Here is a 26,545-nt window from a genome sequence, read left to right as displayed (position 1 = left end):
GATCAACAGATCAAGAAGGGTAAAAAAACGTTTTAAACTATATGAAGCAAAATCCAGTTCCCTGATAAGTGATACTGTCACTCAAAAATACATAAACCTAGGAGCCCGCTCAATCAACCAGGTAGTTCCAATCGACGACTGGGAAAACTATTCCACTGATCTTACAACGGATTTTATTTTAAAAAGTGAAATGAAGGGGATAACAGGACACATAGCCTTCACATGGGGACCCGTACTTGCTCTAGTTTCCACAAGTTTAATAACAGGTTATCATGTAGACTTTGTGTTAGACTTTTTTTAACATAATATCCGAATTCAATTGACTCAGCTTTGCAAACAGCCACGCCTCAAACTGAAACTGCTAACAGCCCCGCTTAAAACCAAAATAGTTAACAGCTACGCAAACAGATCCGCTAACAGCTCCACAAACAGCTACTCAGGTGGTACTGAGACAGCCATAGCACAGTCCCTTGACTTTCAAGAGACAGCCATAGCACAGAAACTTGAATTTAAGATCAATCCTCTTACTACAATTATACGAAAATTATGTCCAGCACTAGTAACTACGGTGTAGGTAAGTTACGGACTAAATCTCAAGCTCGAATATCTGTGTGATGTTAAAGTTAACAATAAAACCAAGATCTCAAGGAACCATAATAAGGATTACGTCTTTCGATATAAAGCAGAGAGAAACAGTTTGTCTTGGCTGCTGCTGCTGTTCAAGAACATGACTACTCTCAAGAGTTTTATAGTATGGAAGGTGTAGACGAAAGTATAGCCGCCACAAAAGTTGCAAATGACTTCACCCCTTTGCTCTGTCAAACGAAAAGAGTCAGATATATTGGAAAGTGTAATTGCAGGTGGGGTGACTGAACTGCCGGCGACTCCAAATGTGATTTATTTCGACAAAAATGATAACAAATATAAGTTGTTAGATTTATGCTGTTGGCTTATGCCTGAGAACTCATACATTATATTACTCGGTTTACCAATTCATTTCAAGATCAATCCTTTTACTACAATTATAAAATCAGATAACACACTACGGAGATGGATACATTCTGGGTAGAATTATTGCTCATATACTGAGAGGGGGCCGGCAAAGCTCAATTTTGTTTTTCAGAGATAATTTAGTCTGCAGTTGACATATGACAGCTGCACATATACTGTGCAGAACGGCATTTGAGCTGCATTGAACTGGCACAGCTCTGAAACCAATCTGCTATAGCTATGTGCAGATCGGCAAGTTTGGTGCAGTTAGTGCCGTATAAGATATTTGATGTAAAACAGTGCAGACTAGTACGTTACAAAGATTTGGTAGCATTTGTGAGCAGGGAAGCCTAGATAGTGACCCAAGAGCTGTTTGGTGACCTGACCAGTACTTCGGCAAATGGCAAAGCGGTTACAATGTCTGAAAAGAGGGGAAATGTCAGGAAATGCACTACATTGGTTGTAAGCACAGAAACGAAATCAATAACAGAACCGAAGACCAGAATTTTATATTAAGTTTTTATGCTGCATGGGTACCTATAATAAAATACAAAAATGTAAAGTCTTCGCTGAAAATTCAAGCAAGGATAAGAAACAGTTATTGAAATTAAAGGGTCTGTGCTATGGCTGTCTCAGATGTGCAAAACACCTTGATAAAGATTGCACAATCAAGTTGACTTGCGAGACATGTGGAGAAACATCCCACAGTATTGTATTATTCTGACTGAAATAATGCTGAGAATTAGGCCAAATTGTAGAGTTACAACAGCGTTCTTATAAATGTGCGGTAATACAAGTCAAATTAAACTGTAAATCTACAGGCCTAAGTATTCAGACATATGCATTCTTGGATAACGGAAGTGACACTGTATTTTGTACAGAAAAAGTCAGATAAGAGTTGAATGTTGGTGGAAAGAAGACTAAAGTAAACCTATATATCATTACAGTGAACAAGACAGTTGATAGTCATATCATTAAAGGCCTTGTGGTCAGTCCTCGAGGAAAACTGCTTGATTAGGCTTCCGCCAGCACTTACTCAAAGCAAAATTCCTATGTCTGGGGATGAATTCATAAGCTAGGCTGACATTTAGAGTCAGCCATATCTGCAAAAGGTACACTGCCAAGAATAGACACAGAAATTTTTCTGTTGATACGCAACAACATGCCAGATGCCTTCGGACGACGGGAGGTGATTAATAGTCAAGGGCATGGACCATTTGGTATTCGCAGTTGCCTAACCTGGGTTGTAAATGGATTCCTTATGAGGGCTGAATGGCAGACAGTTCAGTCAGCTCACTGTGGATAATTTCTATCAGAACATCCCTTTATTACTGTAGTTTTCAAACAAATGTAAACTACTACACTTGTTCATAAACTTACTGTAGTTTTCAAAAAGATGTAATGAGTGAATAAAACTAAGAAGTTGGGTAAGTTTTTTTTGCTATTTCATTATAAGCTAAGATGATAATACACTTTATAATATGTCAATATAAAAAGTGAACAAACATATCTTTTCTGTTAAAACCCCATTTCTTATTCTAGGGATCCCAAGGCTTCTGAAAAATACATTTTGTTATCTAGTGCGGGGGATGCACAAGTAGATCTACCCTCCCTAACCCCAATGCTTAATTTAGTTATTCAAGTGGAAAATAGCTTCTGAATTACCTGTATCTTTGCCCGTATCAAATTAAGAAATGCCAGGAAATGTTTTAATAAGTGTTTCGTCGATTTTTTCCATCTATGACCTTTTTGGTAATCATAAATAAGTAAAAGCAGTATATTGTTGGGCATCCAGCCTTGAAAGTTTGTGATTTGAATACTATGGACAGGCTTTTGTGTGTGATATCTTCTGATTCAAATATATTCATTCACACTCATCGCCCAAATTGGGGTGGAATATTTTATCGACTTTCACCGGTACATCAAGACGTGTTCTCAAGAATGATGCAACCAGGCTAGTTAAGTGCCAGATTCTCCAGAAATGCGTTCCCTAGCAACTACTTTGTACGGAATACATCTGGTAGCACGGCCTTCGAAATTTGGTTCCAAGCTTGGTTTATCTTTGCCTGGTGGCGGTAAGAAAGTAAACTGCTCAAATAAACAGGTGAATATCAGTAGCATTTCATTCTTTGCCAAAACATCTCCAACGCATACACGACGGCCTGCAGAGAATGGAAGGAAACTGTCTTGTTTCGGCAAAGCCCGGCCATCCTCATGCAAAAATCGTTCTATAAGCAGAAAAAAATGACAAGTTAAGCTACACGAGATGTACACCATTCTATACATGTGAAACGTTTCAAACGAAGTCATGCAATAGAGTTTTTTATTCGTTATGCATTCCAATCGAAGTTTTTACCTTGATTTTAGCATATACCACGACCATAATATTACAAATGACAGGAAATCGCTTAATGTTGTCTGTTTATGTCAATTATAGAAATAATGTCGCGTGCATTACTACTCTGATACATCGCGCACCAAGTAGATCATGTTGTTTGAACCCTAAAAATGTTTATAACGAATGGCAAGAAGTTCAATGCAATAACCATAGGACAAGATTACTCTAAATGAACTACAAGAGTAATACTGTCCATTATGCTTTATGGAGTACGACAACTTTTCATACTGCCAGCTGTTATCTGAAAAGTGATCAGTTGATTAAGAAATTTTCATTGTCAACAAATTTGGCATGCATTATCAATCTTGAGTCAGCTTAGGTTAAACTGACCTATCACATCACTCTGTTCAATCATTGAGGTTATTTCAGCAGATCCAGTCTGCACTAACAAAATGACAATACGCGCCACGCTTTTTCTCTCAGGTTTATCGGGAAATTTATGAAAAACAATAAAAAAATTCAAAATGATAGGGCGTTTGCTAGGATGAAAGGAGCTATCATCTCATTTTCCCTTCTCGCCGCATAGTGACCTTGTCTCAGAAAGTGCGACATTTTTAACTCAACCTACCTGGGCGGAATTTTTCGGGTTCTTTCCAGTATTTCTCATCATTGTGAAGCTTCCACAGGTTTGTCCATATTTGGGTTCCTTTTGGAACGTTATAGCCACCTAAGTAAGAATTACTCCTTATTGTCAGCAAATGTAAAACCGTCTAGATATCTGATGCCATCATAGCTTCAACTGTGAATTACTTTCGTGCTCTCTTATTTTCATAAGCAATGTTAATTTACTCTTGACAAAATGTTTTTGCAAACATTGCAGCAGTTCGGGTAGTCAAGCAAAAAAACATTCGAAAAAAGTGTATCATGGCAAACCGTAATTCATAGTTGATCGTGATGACTACTAGTATTGAGATGCTTTCTCCTATTGACAGAAAATTTACTCAGTAAACACTGAGGGAAAGACTCTTTAAAGGCCTGGAGATAGGGTTTCATTACACTCAAGGTGGAGCTGCACGTTGCCGACACAGTATTTTTCAAATGAATATTTCTCATCTAAGATGTCCAAGAAACCCCCTCATACTATTTATAAAGCACAGACTCTAAAGTTTAGTTTCGTAGCAATAGCTTACTCGAAGGACGAAGGGGCTGAATATTTGGGTTGAAAATCTCAATTTTGGTATTAATGATAGAAATTAATGTAAGTCAGTAACATGACACTATTTTCTGAAATGTTATATTTCACTTGAAAGAAAAGTAGTTTTTATGCATTATCTGTCCCCATCCTAAAATGGCATGGGTTGAAAGACTGACACTCAAAAAAGTGATTAAAAACATGATTAGCAAAAATAAAATGCCTCTAACTCAAAATATAAGAACTTAATTGGCAAACAAAATATTCCTTTGTATAGCATTTCAGGAAAATGATCGGAAATTTCAGCCAGAGTAGAGTTAGATTATTTGGAAATTTTGAAGTGGGGAGAAAAAAGAAGCCAGGAAATTTGATGATTTTCAAAGACTTGCATAAATTCACACCTTTTTATCAAACAACTTATGATGGCTTGACAAGCTAAAAGGTGAACTCAACCTGTGTTTTAATCTGGGGTTAACAAATTAATTCAAATCGAATTTATGTTTGCAAAAAAAAGTGTTTTTGAGGAAAATACGCTTTGTTGGGTGCAGCGACCCCTCAAATGAAATGTTGCAATACATTTTACTCCTCACATATTATCGTATCATCTATTATCGTTATTGACTTAGGCTGCTTTGCCATCTGGTATATGCACAGGGGCTCATAAGTGGCTATTTAAGTCAATATTACAGCGTTTTTCTTTCTTTTTCAATGTTACAAATAAACCAGCTGAACAACACTTGTGAAGCTGTCTTTTTGTGTAGATTGTGTTGACATGTATAGTGCGCCCTCAATGGGGAATGTGATCATATTTAAATACGACCTTTAGTTCCGTGACCTCAAGCCAATTCCTCTGGCCATGCCTACTGGACATGCGTACAGACGTCGCTGTGTTTACTGTACTAAGGGAAATTAGTTCAGTAAGCATAGCGAGGGCAGGGCAGGAAGTAGGCATGGCTAGAGCCTAGAGGTCACGGAACTAAAGGTCACATTTACGAGGACGCACTATACATGCCAATACACGCTACACAAAAGACAGCTACACAAGTGTTGTGCTCTTCAGCTGGTTTATTTGTAACATTGAAAAAGAAAGAAAAACGCTGTAATATTGACTTAAATAGCCACTTATGAGGCCCTGTGGTATATGACGAAAAGTGATAAATCATGGTTTAGGAGATTTTACCTGCTCAGTGACCTGATCTATGCTGCTGAACTGTAGCACTTCAGTTTAATGATCATGTGTATTGGTCGACGTCGTTATTGAACTTTACCTCACAAGCAAAGAATGTGGGAGACTGTATAATCAGTCTGAAAGATTCGGTCGTATAAGGGTCTCTGCTAACTCCAATACTAGCCACGACTGAAGATGCAGTTTTCAGTGTCTGTTTTCCAAAAAAAACAATAAAATCTTGTTGTCTCGGTTGATATTATTGTCAGCATATGAGGTTTAAGAATATCGTCCAAATCATATCTTTTGACCTGGATGAGAATATTCCTCACCCCTCCTCTTTATGTAATCGCGCTTGATGACTCTTTCAATTATAGTATTTTTTTGCGTATTTGAGATGCCAGATGTGTCAGTTATAGGTGGCAATTCATTCCTTTTAGTTCTACACCGCGCCTTCTGTCGATATTTGGGTTGGAGTTGGCAAAGACAAATACAAGACTGAAGTTTTCCGTGCACCCTTAAATAAAGCAATGGTGACAAAATCATGAAATTGTGAGATGAAAATCCAAATTCTTTTGCCGGTAAAACCAGATTTCCCGTACTCAGGGAAGCTACACAAACCTAGGTAAGGTCACTTAATTGCAAATGTCCTGTTCGGAGAACCTTCATAAGAAGTACCTACCGACAGAAGTATCCTCGATAGTTTCATGGGGAAGACTGACAGGTAAGACTGTTCTTATTCTCATGACTTCATGAATAACTGCTTCACAGTATGTTAATTTACCCTTATCGGATAATACTGGTAGTCTTTGTCCGACGACGTCATCTATTTCCTCTTGTACCTTTGTCTGAACATCCGGGTAGTTTACCAAGTAGGCTATGCACCAATTCATAGTAGTCATAGTAGTGTCAATCCCGGCTGAGTGAAGAGAAGAAATGTGTTTATAATTCTTCAATTTTTTCAGTGGTCACATGACTTTAACGCTTTCCATGGCAATTTGATCCAATAAAAACATTGCCTAAATTTATATGACAATATTGTTGACAAAATACGGTCGTGATGGAACGTTCAAGAGTTTTGTTGAAATTTATGGCATCTACTTTCACCACTGTACACCAAGTTTAGTAGATTCTACTATAGCTATTTAAGAAGAGGCTGTGTTAAAACTTAATTTCATTGGTGTCCTCGTTTTTGGAATATGATTTTCAAAGATTGTGTAATTGGTCTTCTTTGTTGTTAACTACGAGGAAATAGCTTAAGTTGTAAATTGTAATGTAATGTAATGTAATGTAATGTAATGTAATGTCATGTCATGTTATGTAATGTAATGTAATGCAATGCAATGTAATGTAATGTAATGTAATGTAATGTAATGCAATGGTATGTATGTATGTATGTATGTATGTATGTATGTATGTATATGTACATATATTTATGTATATATGTATGCATGCATGCAAACATGCACTGGTGAGACACATTATGAAACAAATAAAAATGATCGCCTCTAAATTGATAAAGGCGTTTCATTCTACAATTTATTTTACATACTTAAGTTTATCTATCAATGCAATTTGCAGATCCATAGGTTTGTCAAGTGATAGCATCCATTCACCTTACCAAGAAAGTGTTTTGGGCCTCTCATACTGTCAAGTGAAAATTGCATTAAAATTAATCCGTATGTGTCTGCCCTTTACAACAATTAGTTTCCTTGATTATTCAAGACGTACCGGGCATATGAAAAAATTGTAAATAGTGATATCTTGGACTTGCAGAAGAGTAGCAATTAAATTCTAGAAAGGACTTTTCTTACAAACTGTACTGCTCAAAATCTCAATTTTTTAGGAAGTTACAGTTCATACAAATTTTCTTGATTTCCCGAATATCAGAAGTTGAAAGAAACTTTCGTTTCCCGAGTATTTTAAAACCTCTTCTCGAGTCATTACACAGCAAAAGTAATGTACCTAAAAAGATATCTGAAACTATTTGTCGTACATTGACGTCTGTCAACGAATCAGCTTGGTCTTCACCTGCAGCCTCAGCTTGAGCTTGGATCTTCATGACGTCATCGACAAGGTCAAAGACGTTCCCTTTTGAACAATCGTTGATAATAAAAAGAATAAGTAACAAGGCTTATCATTAAGTGCTTGATCAAAAAATCAATAATGGTCATTTGTGACCTTGCAGCGATACCGAAGGATTAAAATCTTTAAGCAACGATTGCTTAGGGTAATTTCCAAAATCAGTCAAAATACAAATTTTCCATGATTTTCGTTGCCTAATAAAGATTTACAGAACCATACGGTTCCAAAAGACGCAGGTTTGTCGCGCGATTGGTCAGTGACGTTACACATATACAAATTTTCACAGCTCTACTTTAAAACTTTTCCGCTCCAACAAATTTGCACCAAATTTTTCCAAACTTTCAGAATGTAACACATGAGATATCTGTTTAGAGCCCCTAGGATGGATTAGGTTATCTGTTCAAGGGCAAACGATTTTTAAAGAGGAAAATATCTACTGTGTCATTTTGCGAAAATTTGAAGGGTTTTACGGCGATATCTCATAAACGGTCAGCAACTTTTAGAAACGCATGCTTATCTATATTCTCATTATGACTTTAATAATCCTACCAAAGTCAGCTAAATTGGTTAACAATTGAGAGAGTTTAAAGATTTTGAGCATTTTCAAAATACAAAGAGTCGAAAACGGAACAGTAAGATTTTGCACGTGCAAAAGTGCGCGTGCCAGCGATAGCAACCAATGCGCGCTTTGAATCCTTCGGTATCGCCTAATCGCAATTAATGTATTATTGTACTAAAATGAATCCAAAAAAAGTAACATCGTCCGTAAATATGATAAAACACAACCATATAAGTATTAAACACAACTATAGTTGTAACAACATAGTAAGCATAAATGAAATAATTATAAAAACAACACTAGATTTAATGCTGATAAACCACATAGATAGAGCTGTAAAAATATCTTTATCGATGGATTTGACATCCAAAATATATCTTTTGAAGGCATAATTTTGCTGGTCGTTTCTGTTTCCGTTGATCAGTATTATACAGCATTTTCTTTGCCAATGTAACGCCTTCCAGCAGCTTATGATATCGATTGGCAAAAAGCATACGCATGCACCGGAGAAGTACATTTCTCATCTGCATAAACTTCTTCCATTCTTCAATACAGAAAAGATTTCGGCCATTGAAAGTTGTTTTAGTTAACCGCATAGTTTTGTTCTTATTATGGTGATGTATGAAAGAAATGCAGTTAGGTTCAACGAATCTTATGGTAGGCTACATAGCGAGACACGGTTGAATAGCACTGTCCTTGGTATGTGACTACAGTAATTTGTGACTTGTAGTTTTTTATGTTGTTATCAGCTTCAAAGTACTTTTCAAATGTTTGGGATAACCCCTTCGTTAACCACTCGATAAATCTTGTATTGCCTTGTTTCATAGTTTTAGGTTTTGTGTTAGCCTTTTTTCCTCAACGAGAGTAGACAGAATCGTTATAGTACGGTACTAAGTCACGGAATATTAATCTACTTATGTTGACAAAATTAACCTATCTTTGACAATGACTCTGGTTCTTTGACTTTTTCACGTTTCGATAGAGTTAAAGTCCTGCAAATTGTGCTTCTACCTCGAAGTTATCAAGGGTTTTCGCGAACATTTTGTAAAAGAAGTTGTTGATTTTGCTACATTAATGGTTGGCAGAGATTAGAACATTTGTTGAGGTAATATTTGTGTTGCAGGTAGTGAAAGTGGTTAGTTTCTCAAAAAGAGTTCTTAATTAAACAAAAAAAAATGCTCGTCGGATAAAGCCGAACCCAAGCATTGCCTCTCTCAACAAAAGAGTTTACTTGAAGGCCATTACAGACGGCTATCCTTGACACAAACAGTGTCGCCTATCACATGAAACAAACGAACGGTGAAAGTTTCTTTCCTTTCACAAAACCTTCACAACAACCCTCGATAAACTTCAAAATACAAGCATTAAGGAAAGGCTTGAAACAATCAACCAGAGTTCTTGCACTACCAACTCCAAATTGCGCATTACCTAGTAATACAGGCAACATAACGACTCTAGCCTCTTTTGCAGAGGAAGAATGCCAAACAACACCCTTAAATCATAGAAATAAAGAAATGAAATATGGGTTCGAGTCCTGCATGGGTTGCTGTTCATTTCATTTACTACAAAATAAATAAAATTCGTATAAAAAAGAAATTGATCAAGCAGCTGATTAAGATATCAGGCCGGTTTCCAAGTGCACATTTAAGGTAAAATGCGCTTTTGGGACAGGGATTCAGACTCTCAAACGTTCACAACACCACTTATGACGGCTCATATTTGCCAATCAAGGTCACTGGGAACTGGAATGTTTTATAATATCAAAGCATAGGCAGTGGGGCGCCACTGTCTACATACGGTTGAAGTTATCCAAAGCGTTAAATTTGCTTTCCACTCACCTGAGAAAACAGAAAGTACCCTCATAATAACATATTAAATATATTTTAAACGGCAATTCTTCAATGGTTTCCTCATTATTACACATATAGTTCTTGATTTTTCCATTTATGGGTGTTATATTATTACACTTTATGTTGGTGTTTTCATTACCTTTACATTACTTGTATATTCATGCATCTTATTACAAATATGGTTGTTACATTTATGGAGATTATTATGTATACGGAGGTTACAGTGCTGGTGATGATGATGATGATGATAATGATGATAATGTTAAAAATCATAGTGATCTATCCTTTTACAATATATATCAGATATGGAATTATTATTAACCACTCTACACTTTTCTAGGGTATTGACTCTAAGAACACAATATACACCTTTCAACTGCCAGTCACTTAGCGGAAGTCATAACCGTACCTTCTTGCTTTTTTATCTTATGTTCATCGACTTTAGACCGGATAAGAGAAATCCACATATTCGAGATTTTCTTGAATTCACGAAGGCTCTTGGTTGGTATGTACTTGAATATTGGCACAAAGTCAGCCAATAAACCATTTCCAAAGCTTTCGTTGACATCTTTGATGAACTTCAAGATATCCTTGAACTCGGTATCATCAAGTTCATAGCTGAAAGAAAAATAAATATACTGTCTTACGAGTTTTGAGAAGAGGATATTATGTTTGGTGTACAGATATTTCCAAACTGTAGAACGATTTCAAGAATGTGGTCGTATTTTCCCTCATAGGAAGTGTCGTGACGCCCAAGTACTCAGTTAATATTATATGACAAAGTGACAAAAATCAGTGGCCACAACAAGACTGTTTTCATTAGAATGATATTTAGCCATTAAATAACAGTCGAAATACGATATCCTCGATCGCCAATGTGACAATATTCGGTAATTTCATTTTAACAGGACATATCTCTTTTTGGACATCAGAATCAACTGTGCCTTTCTTCCAATAATCTTTAGAATTGCAAGCAGTTTGTTTTTGCTTACAATGTTAGACCAGAATTTCTGTCAGAGTCTATTGCAATGTTACTCTGTGATGTTGTTCATTTCGAACGACTAACTTTGGTCATCTTTGTGAAGAGTGGTATTCGATCGTCACCATAGGATTGCTCACTTGCACCAAAGGTTTGCATTTTTGCTTTCATGTTTCCTATTCAACTTTATTATTTCATTTTTCTAAATCTATTCAGTTAGAAGAAAAAAGAAAACACAATTAAGAAATCCAATGCCTATTTGCACTACTCCAATAGTATCTGAAACAGGTCCCACCCAGTTTGTTTCAGGATGTATCTTAGTTTAACGAGGGAAACTTTCTGCTTTAGCAAGCAGTACATGGAGGCTGTGGAGATGGCTGAGCCAATCGTAGGTGCCTTTACCTAAGGCATTGCCGATGTAATTCTGCTTTATCACAACACATATCCAAACCATGTAAGTTATTATGACTGAAACTTTGTGCAGCAGTTTCTGTGTTTGTTCGGTCCTAACGTTTCACACACAGGCACTAATGAATGTGATTTGATGCAGTGAAGAAATAACTTCACACAAAATCTGAATGTTCCAAAAATTCTGCCATAAACTGTCGCCCTGCCGCTGCGGTGCCAGCTGTCAGAAGTTACTGATGGGCTTTTATATTGACATTTTTGTCATATTTTTACTGGAAGAAAACAATCGAAGATAAACGATTTTTAGGAAAAGGTTCAATTTGTCTAATGTAAGAAATGTTTGACTTTTATTAAAACTTTCATAAGGCACCCACATATCGTTTTTAACTACTGGTAACTTACAACCAATCAATTTCCATTTAAGTTACATAAAGCTCTTACCGATATTGAAAAAAGTTCAATATACTCACTTTTGACCAAAACACATAGTCGCCATCACATTGCAGACAAACAACAACAGCAAGGGCTGTGGATCAAACGGCTCTCCATCATTATCTTCAATAGCTTTCTTAAGACGAGGAAATGCATCCTTCGTCACTAGATTTTCCAATTTGTGTCCACTGGCGTAATTCCTACAGGACGGTAAAACTGCTGTAAGCTACCGTCTCTACACTACTAAATCCTTTAGAATTGAATGTTAGCCTATAGTTTTTATTCTTCGTCCGGGGGGACTTATAGATTAGGTCATGTCCGTGCGTGCGTGCGTCCATACGTCCGTTCACGCAGATATCTCAGACATGCCCTGATCAATTTCTTTCAAACTTTGCACAAGGATAGTACCCTACCTCATACAGATGCATGTCGATTTGTTTCACAATGCGATCAAATTTGGCCGTGTTGGAGGACTTCTTAGTTTACACCTCCATAAACTCCCATGTATAAGGCAGTTCTCCGTAGACTTCCATATATAAGGCAGTTCTCCATAGACTCCCATGTATAAGTTAGTTCTCCATAGACTCCCATGTATAAGGCCAAGACAAATAAAAATTTAGTTTCTCATCAAATTCATATTGCAAAAAGGATGCAGTGACACAGTTTTTAGTCCCCACGGATAAAGTTCAGGGGTATATAGATTGGGTCATGTCTGTCCGTGAGTCCATCCATAAGTTCATCTGATCATGTAGATATCTCGGATATTTCGACAACATGTCACGTGACCTCGGTGACCTTTGACCTCAAATATACATATATGTCCATAACCCTTCATATATGGTATGATGGGACACCTTATGACGCCACATATTGTACCTCATTAATTATACACATATCTAATTTTGAGCAAGCCAATAGAACTGGAGGTCTGATTTTTGGTATATAGGGATAACTTAGCATTACAATTTTTTTGACAAAATGTCACGTGACCTCGGTGATCTTTGACCTCAAATATACATATTTGTCCATAACTCAGTAACCACAAGTCCTACACCCTTCATATTTGGTATGATGGGAGACTTTATGACGCCACATATTTGACCTCATAATAATTATGCGCATATCTAATTCTGAGCAAGCCAATAGAGCTGGATGTCTGATTTTTGGTATATAGGGATAACTATAGGATAGGATTTTTTTGACAAAATGCCATGTGACCTCGATGACCGTTTACCTAAAATATTTGTTCATGTCAATAAATAAGTGACCTAAAGTGCTATGTTCTTTATATTTAGTAGGATGGGAGACTGTATGACAACACATACTTTACCTTATTTATTATGCACATATGTAATTCTGGGCAAGCGAATAGAGCTACAGGTCTGATTGTTGGCATGTAGGGTTTATTAGCAATACAATTTTTTTTCAAAAATGTCACGTGACCTCGATGACCTTTGACCTTGATTTTACATATATATGCATAACTAAGTAACCACAAGTTCCATACCCTTCAATTTTGATAGGATATTAGACCTTAAAATGTCACATCTTGTACCTCATTTATTATGCGCATATGTATTTCTTGGCTGGCAGGAGGTCTGATCTTTTTTCCCGATTTAGAACCATAACTTAGACATGCCTCATGTGTTTCAAATAGGGAACAACGACATAGACCTATGTGCTCATAGATCTCAACATTTACACTACAGTGATACTTCTTAATGACCACATATACTTCTTAATGACCACATTTCCCTGCCCCATCCAGACTAATACTCCTATTAAAGTGGGGACTATGTCATTGCCAATGACTTGTTGAAGATGTGACGATGTGTCATAGTGTGATAGTAGTTTTATAAAGATTTTCATCACTTATGATGGGCCGCCATCTGATTGCATGCAAATGATGCCGTTACGAACTTTAACCCAGCCTGCCATCTAGTGTAGTCAACTAAGTATTTGACCTTCCGTGCTATGGACAGTTTGTGACTGTATTTCGAAATAATTGAAAACTTTACTATAATTTAGCCTTGCATGTTAGCTGTCCAGACTATGAATTTAACAATCAGAAGCCAAACTGTTGTTCGTTTCATTCCATATCATTCATCTTCCATATTGTGTTTTGCAGGATTATTGTCCAGCTTAACGATGTGATTAATGAACACAAGCTGATATTTCCACAATATGGTGGTTTCAACAGGGTTCAAACTCACAACGTACGGCACCGAGTCACCCAGCGGAGAAGTCACAGACAAAACTGTCCGGCCAAATCCCCAATCTCAAAAAAGATTGGTTCAATAACCGAGCTAAGTTGTTACAATTTTCGACTACGATCCCCCTCACACGCTGTAGAGTTCTTGAAGCACCCACTCCCGCACGCTCACTATCATACATCCCAGACAAACATTATCAAAGCGAAGCAACGAACACACCGCCTAAACTGGGTGAAAGACATTTGAGCTCTTGTTTGTTCGGTGTACAGATGCAAACCTACCCTAACGCAATTCGCCCATATTCACCAAATATACCTCAATCATTCACTGAATGTAGCCAACCAGGTTGTTGTGAGTTAGATGTAATTTGTGTATCCGTTACAACTTATCGTTACATAAAAACTCGTCGTTTAAAAAATTAAATATTAATAAAAGTATTTCGACAATACCGAATTTAATAACTCCGAGTCGTCGCAAAAGTATTCGCAACTAACTAATCCGGACATCTTAGTCAATTGCGAACAACACTGGTAAGTGGAAAAGAACAAAAACAGTAGCAGAAACAATTTTCTACTTTGAGACTGTATCTCTCTTCAGTAATTGACAAAGAGAGAGTGAATATTTTTTTTCATTACCTGATTGCCTGATGAGCAATTTTACGCAAAGTCTTCCACTTCTCAGTGAAGTTACCAAGAATAATATCTTCTCCTCCCTCACTGAATAAGTCAACTGAAAAAGTGAGATCGTGCAAACTTAGGGCAATTATGTAACAGTACGATAATCACTTATTGTTATCAGATGATTCTAGACATTGTACAGTTTAATTTTGTACCTGCTCGATGACCGTACTTCAAGCACCGACAGACAGATATGCGCAACGTTGGTCGTTTAGAATATGAGTGATACTACGTTTCTGCCAGTGAGCTTAAACGTCCTTTACATCTTACAATCCACGATCTAATGTGAGCCCATTATGCGAGGCAGAAGTAGGCCTTGGAGGATTGCGACGGTGACGCCATTGGCATGACTGTGGTAAATGCAATATTCCAGTAAATTTGCTGTTCTCGACCAATAACGTTATTGTATATCATAAGATCACAAAATACCGTAACTATTTCAATCACTTTTGCGCGGCTTATCGAAGCTAAAAAGAGGGCGCTCGTCTGACACAAATAGTTTAAGACTTCGCAGCAAGAATTCATATACAACATCTCTCTTAGAAAATTTGTATGCACAGGCTGAGCGAAGGAAATTATAGGGTCGAAGATATGAGGTCGCTCACTTAATACTGTCCTTGTCTTCCGATGGTGAATCTAACACTGACTGTTACTTGTAAACACTTGTTTGGATCAAAATGTTGGTAACCATCGTAACGCCACTAGCGATATTTTGAAGATAAATTTGCCGATTATTTCTAAAGTAAACGCTCTTAACAGTCTTTAAAATTCTAATGCTAAATAGCGAAGGTTTGTGCAATTGTGATTTTTCCTCCAAATTAAATTTGTCTATCTCTTAACTTATATTAAGGTACACCCTAATGTCTGTTTTGGTACTAGGTAAGTTGATTAAGCATACTTACGTTTTTTAAAGTGTCATAGGTAATTACATGCATTTCATCAGTTGTGCAAAATTATTGTTCTCTCAAGACAATACGATGTAGTTTTCTTGTCTGGGGCAACAGTTTCTATTTTCTGACTTACGGCTATAAACGAAGGATCTCCCGGCAAATGCCTTCTGCTTCTTTACCAATGCTTCTCGGACAAGCTCGATGTTATTGAGTACAATGATTCGCTTTCTTCCGACTTTCAGGGAATAGATATCTCCATATTTCTTTGCGAGGTCTGTTATTTTGTAAATAGGATCCGTGGCGAGAGCTGAAACGAGATGGATGATCAATCATTTTGTTGCTTGGTTTCTTGCTGAAACAAGGGACTTCCAACAACGGATCTGTCAATTGTAAAGCTTTTTCCAGCGGCACGCTACTTCCGCATGTGCTTGAAAGTGGGATAAGTGTTTTGTAACCATTCAATGTTCACTGGAATCTTAAAAGACGATAAATTAGTTTATGATTTTCGTAATTGTTTATTCTAAAAAGAAATGCATGTTTTATGCGTTCCCTGTCGTATGTTGAAGCACAAACATTAGAATTGACAAACGATTCCGTGGTGTAGATAAGTGTTGATTCAAACACGATTGGAACTAATTTGGAATAATTGCATGGTGAAGTAATGTCGATGTAATCTGCCTATGTATTCTCATGTGCTTTTATTTTTAAGTTACACGCTAATTTTTATGAGTAACTTTTAAAGAGGCACTCCCACTTGGTATCATTTTTAAAACACATTTTTTGATGCCAACGGTCGATATTTGACGTGGCGACTGCGCGCGGATCGCGAGATATCGATAAAAACATGTCATTTCCCGAGCGTATTTTTCACATCCCGAAGTTTTACGATCGTTTCTGATTTTGACCCGAAATCCCCTGAAGGTTTGTTGTTGTGCTGATTGACGATATTCTAGGGAGTCTACAATAAGTTCGTACGACGCAATTAATTTACTTCCAACTGCAAAGACTTTATATACAGCATTATGCCATTACCTCAGGTAAGTTTGTAAAACTTCTCCTTAGTTTTTGTCGTTTTCTTTATTCCAAATCAGTTGTACTATATTTTTAACCAATACCACATAAACATCAGTTTTTACATGTCAAATATGAGCCGCCTCCGATGACTACATTTTGTCGTCTTCCACACAGTACGCCGCGCGCGTGGTATGCGTCTATGCATACCACTCGGCGGCCGCTATGTTTCATCCGCACGTAACTGTGCTAGTCACCTATGCGAATTGTGGTGGAATCAAACTTTGTTTTCCGTTTTTTCTCAGAGTCAGTGAGACTCGGCTTTCCCCCAGGGGGCATGACCGATCACCGACGCGAGTTGTACTGTGGCATACTGCAGCATAAGCTTAGACTCGTACTCCATAGCTTAGTTGACAATGGCCCCAGTGCCGAACGTTCGATGTTCGGAACCTGAATTTAGGTGGGCCACCGGAATTCAAACTTTTACTTTTTTGAGGACATGTTTTTATCGATATCTCGTGATCCGCGCGCAGCCGCCACGTCAAATATCGACCGTTGGTATTAAAAAAATGTGCTTTAAAAATGTTACCAAGTGGGAGTGCCTCATTAATATTGCAACATTCAGCCATATGGCACCTAACAAAGTTGAGAGCTTTCAAAAATGTGAAAATCCAATTATCCCAAATTAGTTCCAATCGTGTTTAGCATGAGTTATTGGCTGACTAACATTCATTTGACATCATCCGCATATACATACCACGTTGATTCATCTCCATTTTGATATGATTTTACGTATAGAATAAGAAACTGCATTTTACAAACAAACTAACTGTAATGGTAAATACTTCAAGCATTGTAATAAGCTAAATTTACCCTTTTTCACAAAAATGTTATTTGTTTATATCATATATTACTAGCCTGTTCATGTAAAAATTAATTACAGCATCAGAAATGTTGTATCAGGATAGAACTCTTAAAAGAAGAATGCACTTTATTTGATGCAAAACGGATTATCCATTTTGAAGATTATACGGATTTTTGAAATATTAAAGTTTCAGCATTAATTAATGAACAGGCTAATATCACACTACTTTTTAATGGTAGAACTACTTTAAAAGGTGTCAGAACGATACTTTGGTATTATCTTTGACTGAAACGTATTTTAAAACAGGTTTTTTAATCTTTTGTGACATTAGTTGAAAAGAACACGCACAACAATTCTAGAAAATCTGATAATTAGGAAATTTAAAACGCAGACATAAGAACAACTTACAATACAATCTTAATGAAAATCAAGTGCCATTGAAACGAGTATCTATTTATCATACAATGATCATCAATGCCGCCTTTCCGCCTATTTTTGTCATAAAACGGGAACAGTTTACCTTCCTAGTGCAACAACCAGAACATTCACGTAAATTACGTTCTGCTTTGTTCAACTTACTTTGTCTTGGCGTTAAGACGACATCATGATCAATTCGTCGATTCATAACATCTGCTTTAGTGACATCTGGCTTCAAAACATAATAATAACTTACCTCCTATGCTGCCAATAAACGGTAAGCCTCTCGGGCCTGGAGGAAAACCTGCAGGTATGTGCATGCTCCATATTGCAGCTATTACTAACATCAGTACAATCACCAAAAACACATTGGTTGGACTGCTGAGGAAGCTCTGAATCGCTCCAATTGTTAAAGAAACCATTCTGATAGATGGCCAGCTCTGTAAATAATAATGCGACAGTTGTATCACAACCCTTTGCTTTCAAAGAAAAAGCCAGAGAAATTCACAGGGATGAGGTTCTGTGCATTAGATGTGATACACTGTATTTGATTGTGCCAATAGGGTGCAATGTGTTGAAACGCTGATTTGGCGTACACAGTGGTCAGCGCGTCAGCTGCGATGGTTTCACTTCAGCAGTCAATGCGATTTTTAAACCACACTCCCTATGTCACAGTATTGTTCTCAGCAGTTTTAAATAGGAACTTCCCATATAAAAGCCGGATTATCGTAAGTCTTTACGAATGTGAAGAAGCCATGCTACTGATCGGACGTGCCGTCTTTGGTCAGAGAATCCCATGATTTTGCCATATTTCAGGCATTCATTGCCATTGAATCTTGCATATGATGTCTGTAAATATATAGCGACTAAACGTGAGTCGAAAATAAAATGAAAAAATCTTCCGTTTTTGTCGGATAGTGCATGTTTCCAAATGTGTTCCCTGTAAAACTATTTGACCCCTCTTTGCATATGTCACGAAAGTGCCAATCATGATTATTCAAATTTATCATACGGTCAAAGCGATGCTATGAGAATTCGAAAACTCCCACCCAGTGAAAGCAAATGCCCGCGTGATCAGTAATCCCTCGGCACCATTTTATAAGTGGTATAGCCAATAACTGATGACGTCAAATCGCCGTACACAAAACACAGACACCTTTTACGGTGATTTGACGTCATCATTTTGTGGCTATACCACTTTAAAATGATGCCTTAAAATATGTTTCAGGTTTGAGTGTAATAAAAAGTTTTGTCTCTCTTTACAACGGCGGTGGTACTTCACATCTGCTCAGTCCTTGTTCACTACCTGCCAACGACTTCTTTTTTCCAATCGAGACAAACCTTGTTTACAGCATTTTTAGGTGGTGCATGGAGGTGACCTCTTTGTCAATGTGTCACATTAACATCACCCATGGATACAACCTCCATGCACTACCTAACAAGGCCCTAAACAATGCATGCCTACACCAGAATTTGAACCTTCAGACTTTCACTCGAAAGCCCTACGCGTAACCACTAAGCGATTCCTGACAGCTTGGTTTTGAAAATCAAAGATGAATATTAGGCATGCAACAAACATCACCATGTCCGTTGTAACCAGTTGACACCTTCACGATATGCAAATCATTATTGATCACTATCGATATTTATTTTTTGACTTCAAAAAATGGAAACAAAGACTGGTCGGTTGTGCAGAACCGAATGGTAACAACCATTTTTCATAAGGTACGTTGCGACTCGGATTGGCTGGCACATAAATGGGCTATGTGATAATTATGACCATGTGGCTTACGTCAGATTACCACCACCCCCGAGTAGTTTGTCTTGCAGAATCGTCTCGGCCTACGGCCTCGGCGATTCTAAACCAGAGTGCCCTCGGTGTTAGTGGTTATCTATTACTTCTTCGCACAATCAGAGTATATGGCTTTTTATTTAGAACGCGAGTCACGGTCGGATGATACTTTCCATTTACGAAAAACAAATTTTAATAAATTAATCTCATAGCATTGGTTATATCAGTGTACCAAATATTTTTGAGATTACTATCTCAAACTCTTGCAGTGGTAAGAAGCAGACTTTTTACCCACAATGCATAGCACTACCCCGTAGTTTACCCCTTTGCGCACGCCAAAGCTATTTAAATAGCGGGAATTGCGCCATTCACTACGGAAAAGAGAAATGCGAGACTTTGCTGTCATTCTCATACTACATTGTGAGCAATTGTAGCACTAATCGACATAGCTATGCTAGAAAAGATGAGGCAGTCGGATTATGTATTCTCATCGATGGTACAGGAAAATCCCAACATCCACTGATGTGATTTGTGATACCATCGCTCATTGGGAGACTTGTAGTACAAACCACTCCGTGGTGAGACTTGAAAAACTCACCAGTCCTCTCTTAAACTACGATTTCTCCACTCATCAAATATGTAAAATATGCAATATATAAACTACAGTTTTTTGCTGTCTCCCACAGCATGCTCAAATACACAATATTCAGTTTATCGAAAATCAAAAAAATAATGCTAAAAGATACAGCTATTAATTAGAGTCCAGACTGACCGTCAGTTATCAGTGATAAAAATGCATGGTACATATACACAGGCTGAGATAGCAAGCTGAATACTGGACAGTTCAACATGCTGTAGGGAGTAGAACAAGAACACAGTTATATAAACTGAACAAAAATATTGCCAAATTATCAAAGTTAATACAGCTACTACCTACGGGCAGTGTCACTGCAGATACTGTCCTGCTACTGCAGTGTCACTGTCAACTGCATACCTGAGTAGCAACAGAGATAGCTCTGACTCTGGTACATGGTAGTTGAAGAAGAGTTTGGTCAAATGACGCTCATGACAGTGAAACATACTTGTACACAAGATCCGGCCAGAGAGCAACACATGGAAGACCAGGAGACTTGAAAAGTTATCGGGGATTTTTTTAATTCTGGCATATGAGTATTAAAGAAAAAAGATGGGGTCACCATGCTTGATTTTCTAAATTTTCACATTCTCATCATAAAATAATACAAAAGTAAAAATTTTTGAACAGTAAAGACTAAATGAAAAAATGTGAAAATTATTTATTTTTAACCAAATTTGTCATTATTACACCCAAAAATTCAGACTTAAGACATTTGTTTGATAAAATATTTTAACCTTCCAGTATTGTCAATTTTGAGTAGCATTTAATTCATATAGGTCTTGCACTTTTGAAACAAATTTTTGGTAGGTCACTGTGCTCAGATTTTTAAAATATGGCAATAAGCCAGATGTTTGTCATGATTGTCGTTTTTTATGCTCTTCGACAGGAGCAATTGACCAGGCCAGAGTTGGATTAACTCAAGTTGGCTTAGACTGATAAATCCAAAACGTTCACTGATGGCTTTAAAAAATGAATCAATTTAAGAACTTGCCTTAGGAATATGACTTTACAAAGTGCCAATAACAGCTAGTGTTGAACACCTGCTAGCGGAACAGGGCAATACGTGTTTATTTTTTTCTGCGCGCACATCCTTTACAAATACGCAGGCTTGTGATAGTTTGGGGGACTTGAAAAATTTTGATCATATAAAGGGGTGATTTGAATTTTTTAGGGTATTGAGGGGTCTGAAAAAATAATTTCGATCCCAATTACTCCAGCCCCCCTCCCCCAATCGTTATTTGTGAACGCAGCCTTAACGCACCAAAGTAATTGAGCGTTGTTGAATATAAAACGTAATGATTGCATTTCTCGAAACTTTGCTTAGTCCCCAGTTTTGCAACATATCTAACGCTCCTTAGATATACAAATTTACAGGAAGAAAGATGCAGCTTTACCATAGACAGCTGGAGATAACCGTAGGTGATCATATGACCAAGCAGCAGGGATTGATTGGTTTTGTATAGAGTTGTTAAAACATGGTTCCTCCTTTCTCTTTAAACCCTTAGCTAAATTATTTAATGCAGTTCTAGATACATCCAACTTTCCAGACATCTGGAATACAAGCATTATGACACACTTATTTAAAAAAGGAGATAAATATGACCCGAAAAATTATAGGGGCATTTCTGTCGGAAGTTGTGTAGGAAAAGTATTTTCTTATATTCTAAATGAAAGGCCAAATAGTCTTTTAGATGACAATCATATTATACATTATAATCAAGCTGGATTTCGCAAAAAAAATCGCACAATAGATCACATATTTACCCTGAAGACAATAATACATAAATATATTAACAATAAGCATAACATTTATATTTGTTTTGTTGACTTTGTTGAGGCTTTCGACTCGGTATGGAGAGTTGGTCTTTTCCATAAACTTCTCAAAAATAACATTAATGGCAAATTATACAGACTTATAAAACACATGTACACCAACACAAAAATACACATCAAAACAAATAATTTTATCTCGCCCAGCCTGAAAGTTGAAAAAGGAGTAAAACAGGGCTGTGTTCTAAGTCCTAGTCTGTTCAATTTATATGTCAATGACTTGAAAACAAATCTAGACAAAGTAAATACTCAACCACCAGTGTTGAATAATACCCCAGTTAACTCATTATTTTACGCTGATGACCTAGTCTTAATCTCTACTTCAAAAGAAGGTTTGCAGAGGGAGTTAAGTACACTACACACATTTTGCTCCAATTGGAAACTTGATGTTAATTTACAGAAAACCCACGCAATTAATTTTAGTAAATCTCATTTGGTATATAAACACTTATTTAACTATGGTAGTACATGCATCAAATCTGTTAAGAGCTATACATACTTAGGACTGACAATTAAATCAAATGGTAGTTTTAGTGACACAACTACAAATTTGGCTGATAAAGCAGCAAAATCTTTGTATAGTTTAAAAAGGGTTTTATTGCACAACAAAAAGATAAAATTTTCCCTATATCTATTCAATGTTTTCATTAAACCTGTTTCACTGTATGACTCAGAGATTTGGGGACAAGATTTCATGGATTACAAGAAGTGGGATAAATCAGCAATTGAAAAAACTCACCTCAAATTTTGTAAGAACATTTTACAGTGTAATAGACAAGCTTGTAATGCCGCTGTGAGGGGTGAACTAGGACAATTCCCTCTTATACTTGAGATCAAACTTAGTATTGTTAAACACTGGCTTCATATCGTACAACTGCCAAATTGTATTCTTGCTAAAGAAGCTTTTCTGGAGCAAATGGTAAACAACACTACCAATAGATCCTGGTTTATTTTTTTAAGTGCTGAAATTAAAGACAATGGAATGGACTTTCTCCTTGATAAAGCTCCATCACTTAAACACCACAAAGTTATAACTGGATTAATGAAAACAAATTTAACAAACAATTATGAAGTCTTTTGGAAAAATTTGATCACTGATGAAAATAGTAAATTAAGAATTTTTGCCAAAAAACCCCGTAATTTTAGATTAGAACCCTACTTATCACAGTTACAAGGTGAGAAAAGAAAATTACTCACCAAACTTCGCATTAGCAATCATGATCTAGCAATTGAAAAAGGGAGACACACTGTTCCAAAACCCCAATTACTGAAAGATACTGCAATCAGTGTAACACCAACAGTATTGCAGATGAAACACACTTATTATTAGTCTGTCAGAAATACAAAGTCCAAAGAAAGAACTTTTTCAATAAAATCAATTTCCCAAACGACGATACCGAAAATCAGCTTATTTCTCTACTAACAAAACAAGAGTTACTTTTAATGAACAACTTGCAGATTATATTTTTATTTTATATAAACAAAGAAATACCGTTGTTATATTTATTATTAGCTACTATTATTATACTGCAATACTTTATCTTTATTGAAGAAAATTTTAACATATTTTTGTATCATACTTTTATTGCCACAAATGTGATGTAAATCTTATATTTACAAGCAAGCAATAAAAATATTATTATTATTATTATTATGACCAAATGACCCCTTGCAAATATCATCAGCATGGATGTAAAAAAGGAGATGAATGCAGCAGCAGCTAAACCTGACTGTGTTTTCATTAGAAACTGGCAGCAGGTGAAACTGGACGGCTGTGACAGCATTTCCGCTGGCTTAGATTCAGCATCATGAAAGCTGAGCAAGGCCTTGCAAAAGGGGTTTGTGCACAAGTGTTTTCGCCGTTACGCTCGGTGGCTACAAGGCTAAAAGTAGTACAAACATTTAAAGTGCCGGGTGTCTTGTTGACGGGTTGGCTACTACGCACCCATTTGCTTTTTTGAAGGACACGCCAGACGCGGCTTCAGATTACATTATCTATACTGTGACGTAAAACGTGTCCAATAAGTAGTTCACCATCTACAATTACTTTGTGTAATGCAAGGGGCCCGCAAGGCTGTGAGAGTAGAGAAATGTACGTATTCAGCTGCTAAATATATATTTAGACAAGGGCTTCAATTACAGACAATGAAGCGTCTTCGGTCAGATCATGATCTGTAAAGATTCAAGTACAAACCCATTTGACAACGGTGGATGTATTACCGTGAGCACCATTTACTAGAGCCCATGACGCCTTGTAGGTTAAATATGCATATCATCCTATTAAAGTTTATATAATGCTGGTCGACTTTTCACAACGTAGGCGTAGGAAGCGGTTCACAACAACATCACCACTCAATCTTTCACATTTGACATTTTAGAATTGCCCGACACCAGCTGAAAGACTGCACTATCAAGATGTAGTGACTGATTCCAACAAGCAAACAGGCATACTTACCTGCTTGTGTTCAACTCGACACTTTCTCTCCTTGTAGGGATTTCACCTTTGTACGAGCGAACTAGACCAGACGGATCTTTGGCACGTAGGTCGATGGCCGTTTATATGGCTAATGTTCAGAAGGCTGGTACTGCTGATCACGTGGATGAAAACAGCGTTGACGTATGTACCCGTGTATATGACTTGCTCGGTTTTTTAAATGAAGGGGTTCCGTAAATGCGTAGCAGTAGATCTTGAAGGGGTAGCCATTGTTGATGAATGCTAAATACTGCGACTCTGTGTAGTGAAAAATTGTTAGCGGGTCAAATTTTCGTTCTTTTAGTGTAGTAGTAAGGCTAATTCATTGGAAAAGAGATTTTTTGAACAAGTTATTGTATAGTGTAGAACTACCTAAAATGAAATAATCTGCAATATACAATGTAATCGTGACTGATTTTTACCCTCGTAATTTTGGTGAATTTCCAGTACTATGTGAAAACGCTTTGCAGTAGCATATTTCACGTGCACGGTTATGGAACTTGAAACTGAATGTTTATATTGTTTTACCGAAAGTACATACGATCGGTCGTACAATTCAAAACTGTCACCTGCCATCGAAGAAGTGTATTAAGGACAGTTTCCCCAAGTTTATCCACTGGACATGTGACCTAACTCTATCCTTCGAATTATATCTAGTTATGCCTCATCGTACATGTAAAGGGATAATTGTCCTATATAGGGAAGGAGCCAGAATCATCAGGTGATAAAAATGCCAATGGTTTCCCGATTGCTAGAAAAACATCTTCAAACAACATGTCAAAAAAATCCTTAACCTTAAATATCAAAAATCTTATTTGTTGCTGGAAAAAACTCATCTTTTTCTGACAGGTTTCATTATGACATGTTTGAAATACAAAATAACCTGAAATTACAGTCTCAGAAAATTTAATTTGAAAAATTAAAAATTGTTACACATATTTTTTAATATTTCTAACACTAGACACAACTTGCCTACCTGGTTCTAAATGCCATGAATTGACGGAATATACACAAAAGCAAGCATTGATCTCTGTGTCTGATTTGAAAAGATTCAGTGGTTAAAGCATAATATTGCACTTTCCATGCACAAGTAATATTCATTTTTTGCTAACTGGAGACCACTAAAAACCACTGGTACATGTACGTGTTAATACATTTGGATCATAAAGTAAACTTACAGACATTTTCACAGTCATCATGAAAGCCAAGTCATAATATTGTTTATTTCCGCACAAAATTTGGCTTATTGGACAATGTCACAATTGCCATGAAAGCAAAACCAATAATATTTTTCTGCTCAAAATTTTCAATTTTAGCCCCCGTTTTCCATACACATATGACAACTGCGAGGTTATATGGCATCAAAATATCTGCATGTAATATGTCTGACTGTATGTAATATGTCTCTCTGTCGGTCCTTCCAGATCAAAACTCCAAAACCTTTTCTCGTGATAAGCTTATTTTTGCGTAGTGATGCCATGTTTGATGTAGATATCCAGTTGTTAGAATGAACCTGTCATGATTCATAAAAATGACGGTGAAATTGTCATATTTGTATTTTGGGGGATATTTGCCATTTTGTTCAACATTAGGGGATGTTTCCATCTAAAAAACAATGCATATTCAATGCACATTCACCCCTTGAAATAGGGGTTTCAAGGGGTATGGAGCTCCTAATTAAAGTTATTTGCCATCTCGTAAGCTGTTTGTAATATGTGATTAGAGATAGCGATTAAGTGGGT

The 26,545-nt window shown here is 36.8% G+C and overlaps 1 protein-coding gene across 1 annotated transcript; it reads right to left on the bottom strand.

Moving 5' to 3' along the window:
• Nucleotides 1-1,499: 1,499 nt before the first annotated feature.
• LOC139147315 (steroid 17-alpha-hydroxylase/17,20 lyase-like) lies at nt 1,500-24,917 on the bottom strand. Its single transcript, XM_070718369.1, has 10 exons — nt 24,786-24,917; nt 18,328-18,511; nt 15,912-16,085; nt 14,847-14,940; nt 12,037-12,198; nt 10,589-10,797; nt 7,651-7,776; nt 6,368-6,604; nt 3,957-4,055; nt 1,500-3,218 (listed from the first exon to the last, which is right to left on the bottom strand). Exons 2-10 carry the CDS (start codon nt 18,491-18,493, stop codon nt 2,950-2,952), a joined length of 1,536 nt encoding a protein of 511 aa, XP_070574470.1. The 5' UTR covers nt 18,494-18,511; nt 24,786-24,917; the 3' UTR covers nt 1,500-2,949.
• Between the last annotated feature and the right edge of the window lie 1,628 nt (nt 24,918-26,545).

The sequence above is a fragment of the Ptychodera flava genome, chromosome 13 (genome assembly GCF_041260155.1).
Source record: "Ptychodera flava strain L36383 chromosome 13, AS_Pfla_20210202, whole genome shotgun sequence".
NCBI classification, from domain to species: Eukaryota; Metazoa; Hemichordata; class Enteropneusta; family Ptychoderidae; genus Ptychodera; species Ptychodera flava.
This window is presented reverse-complemented; position numbering and strand designations above follow the sequence as displayed.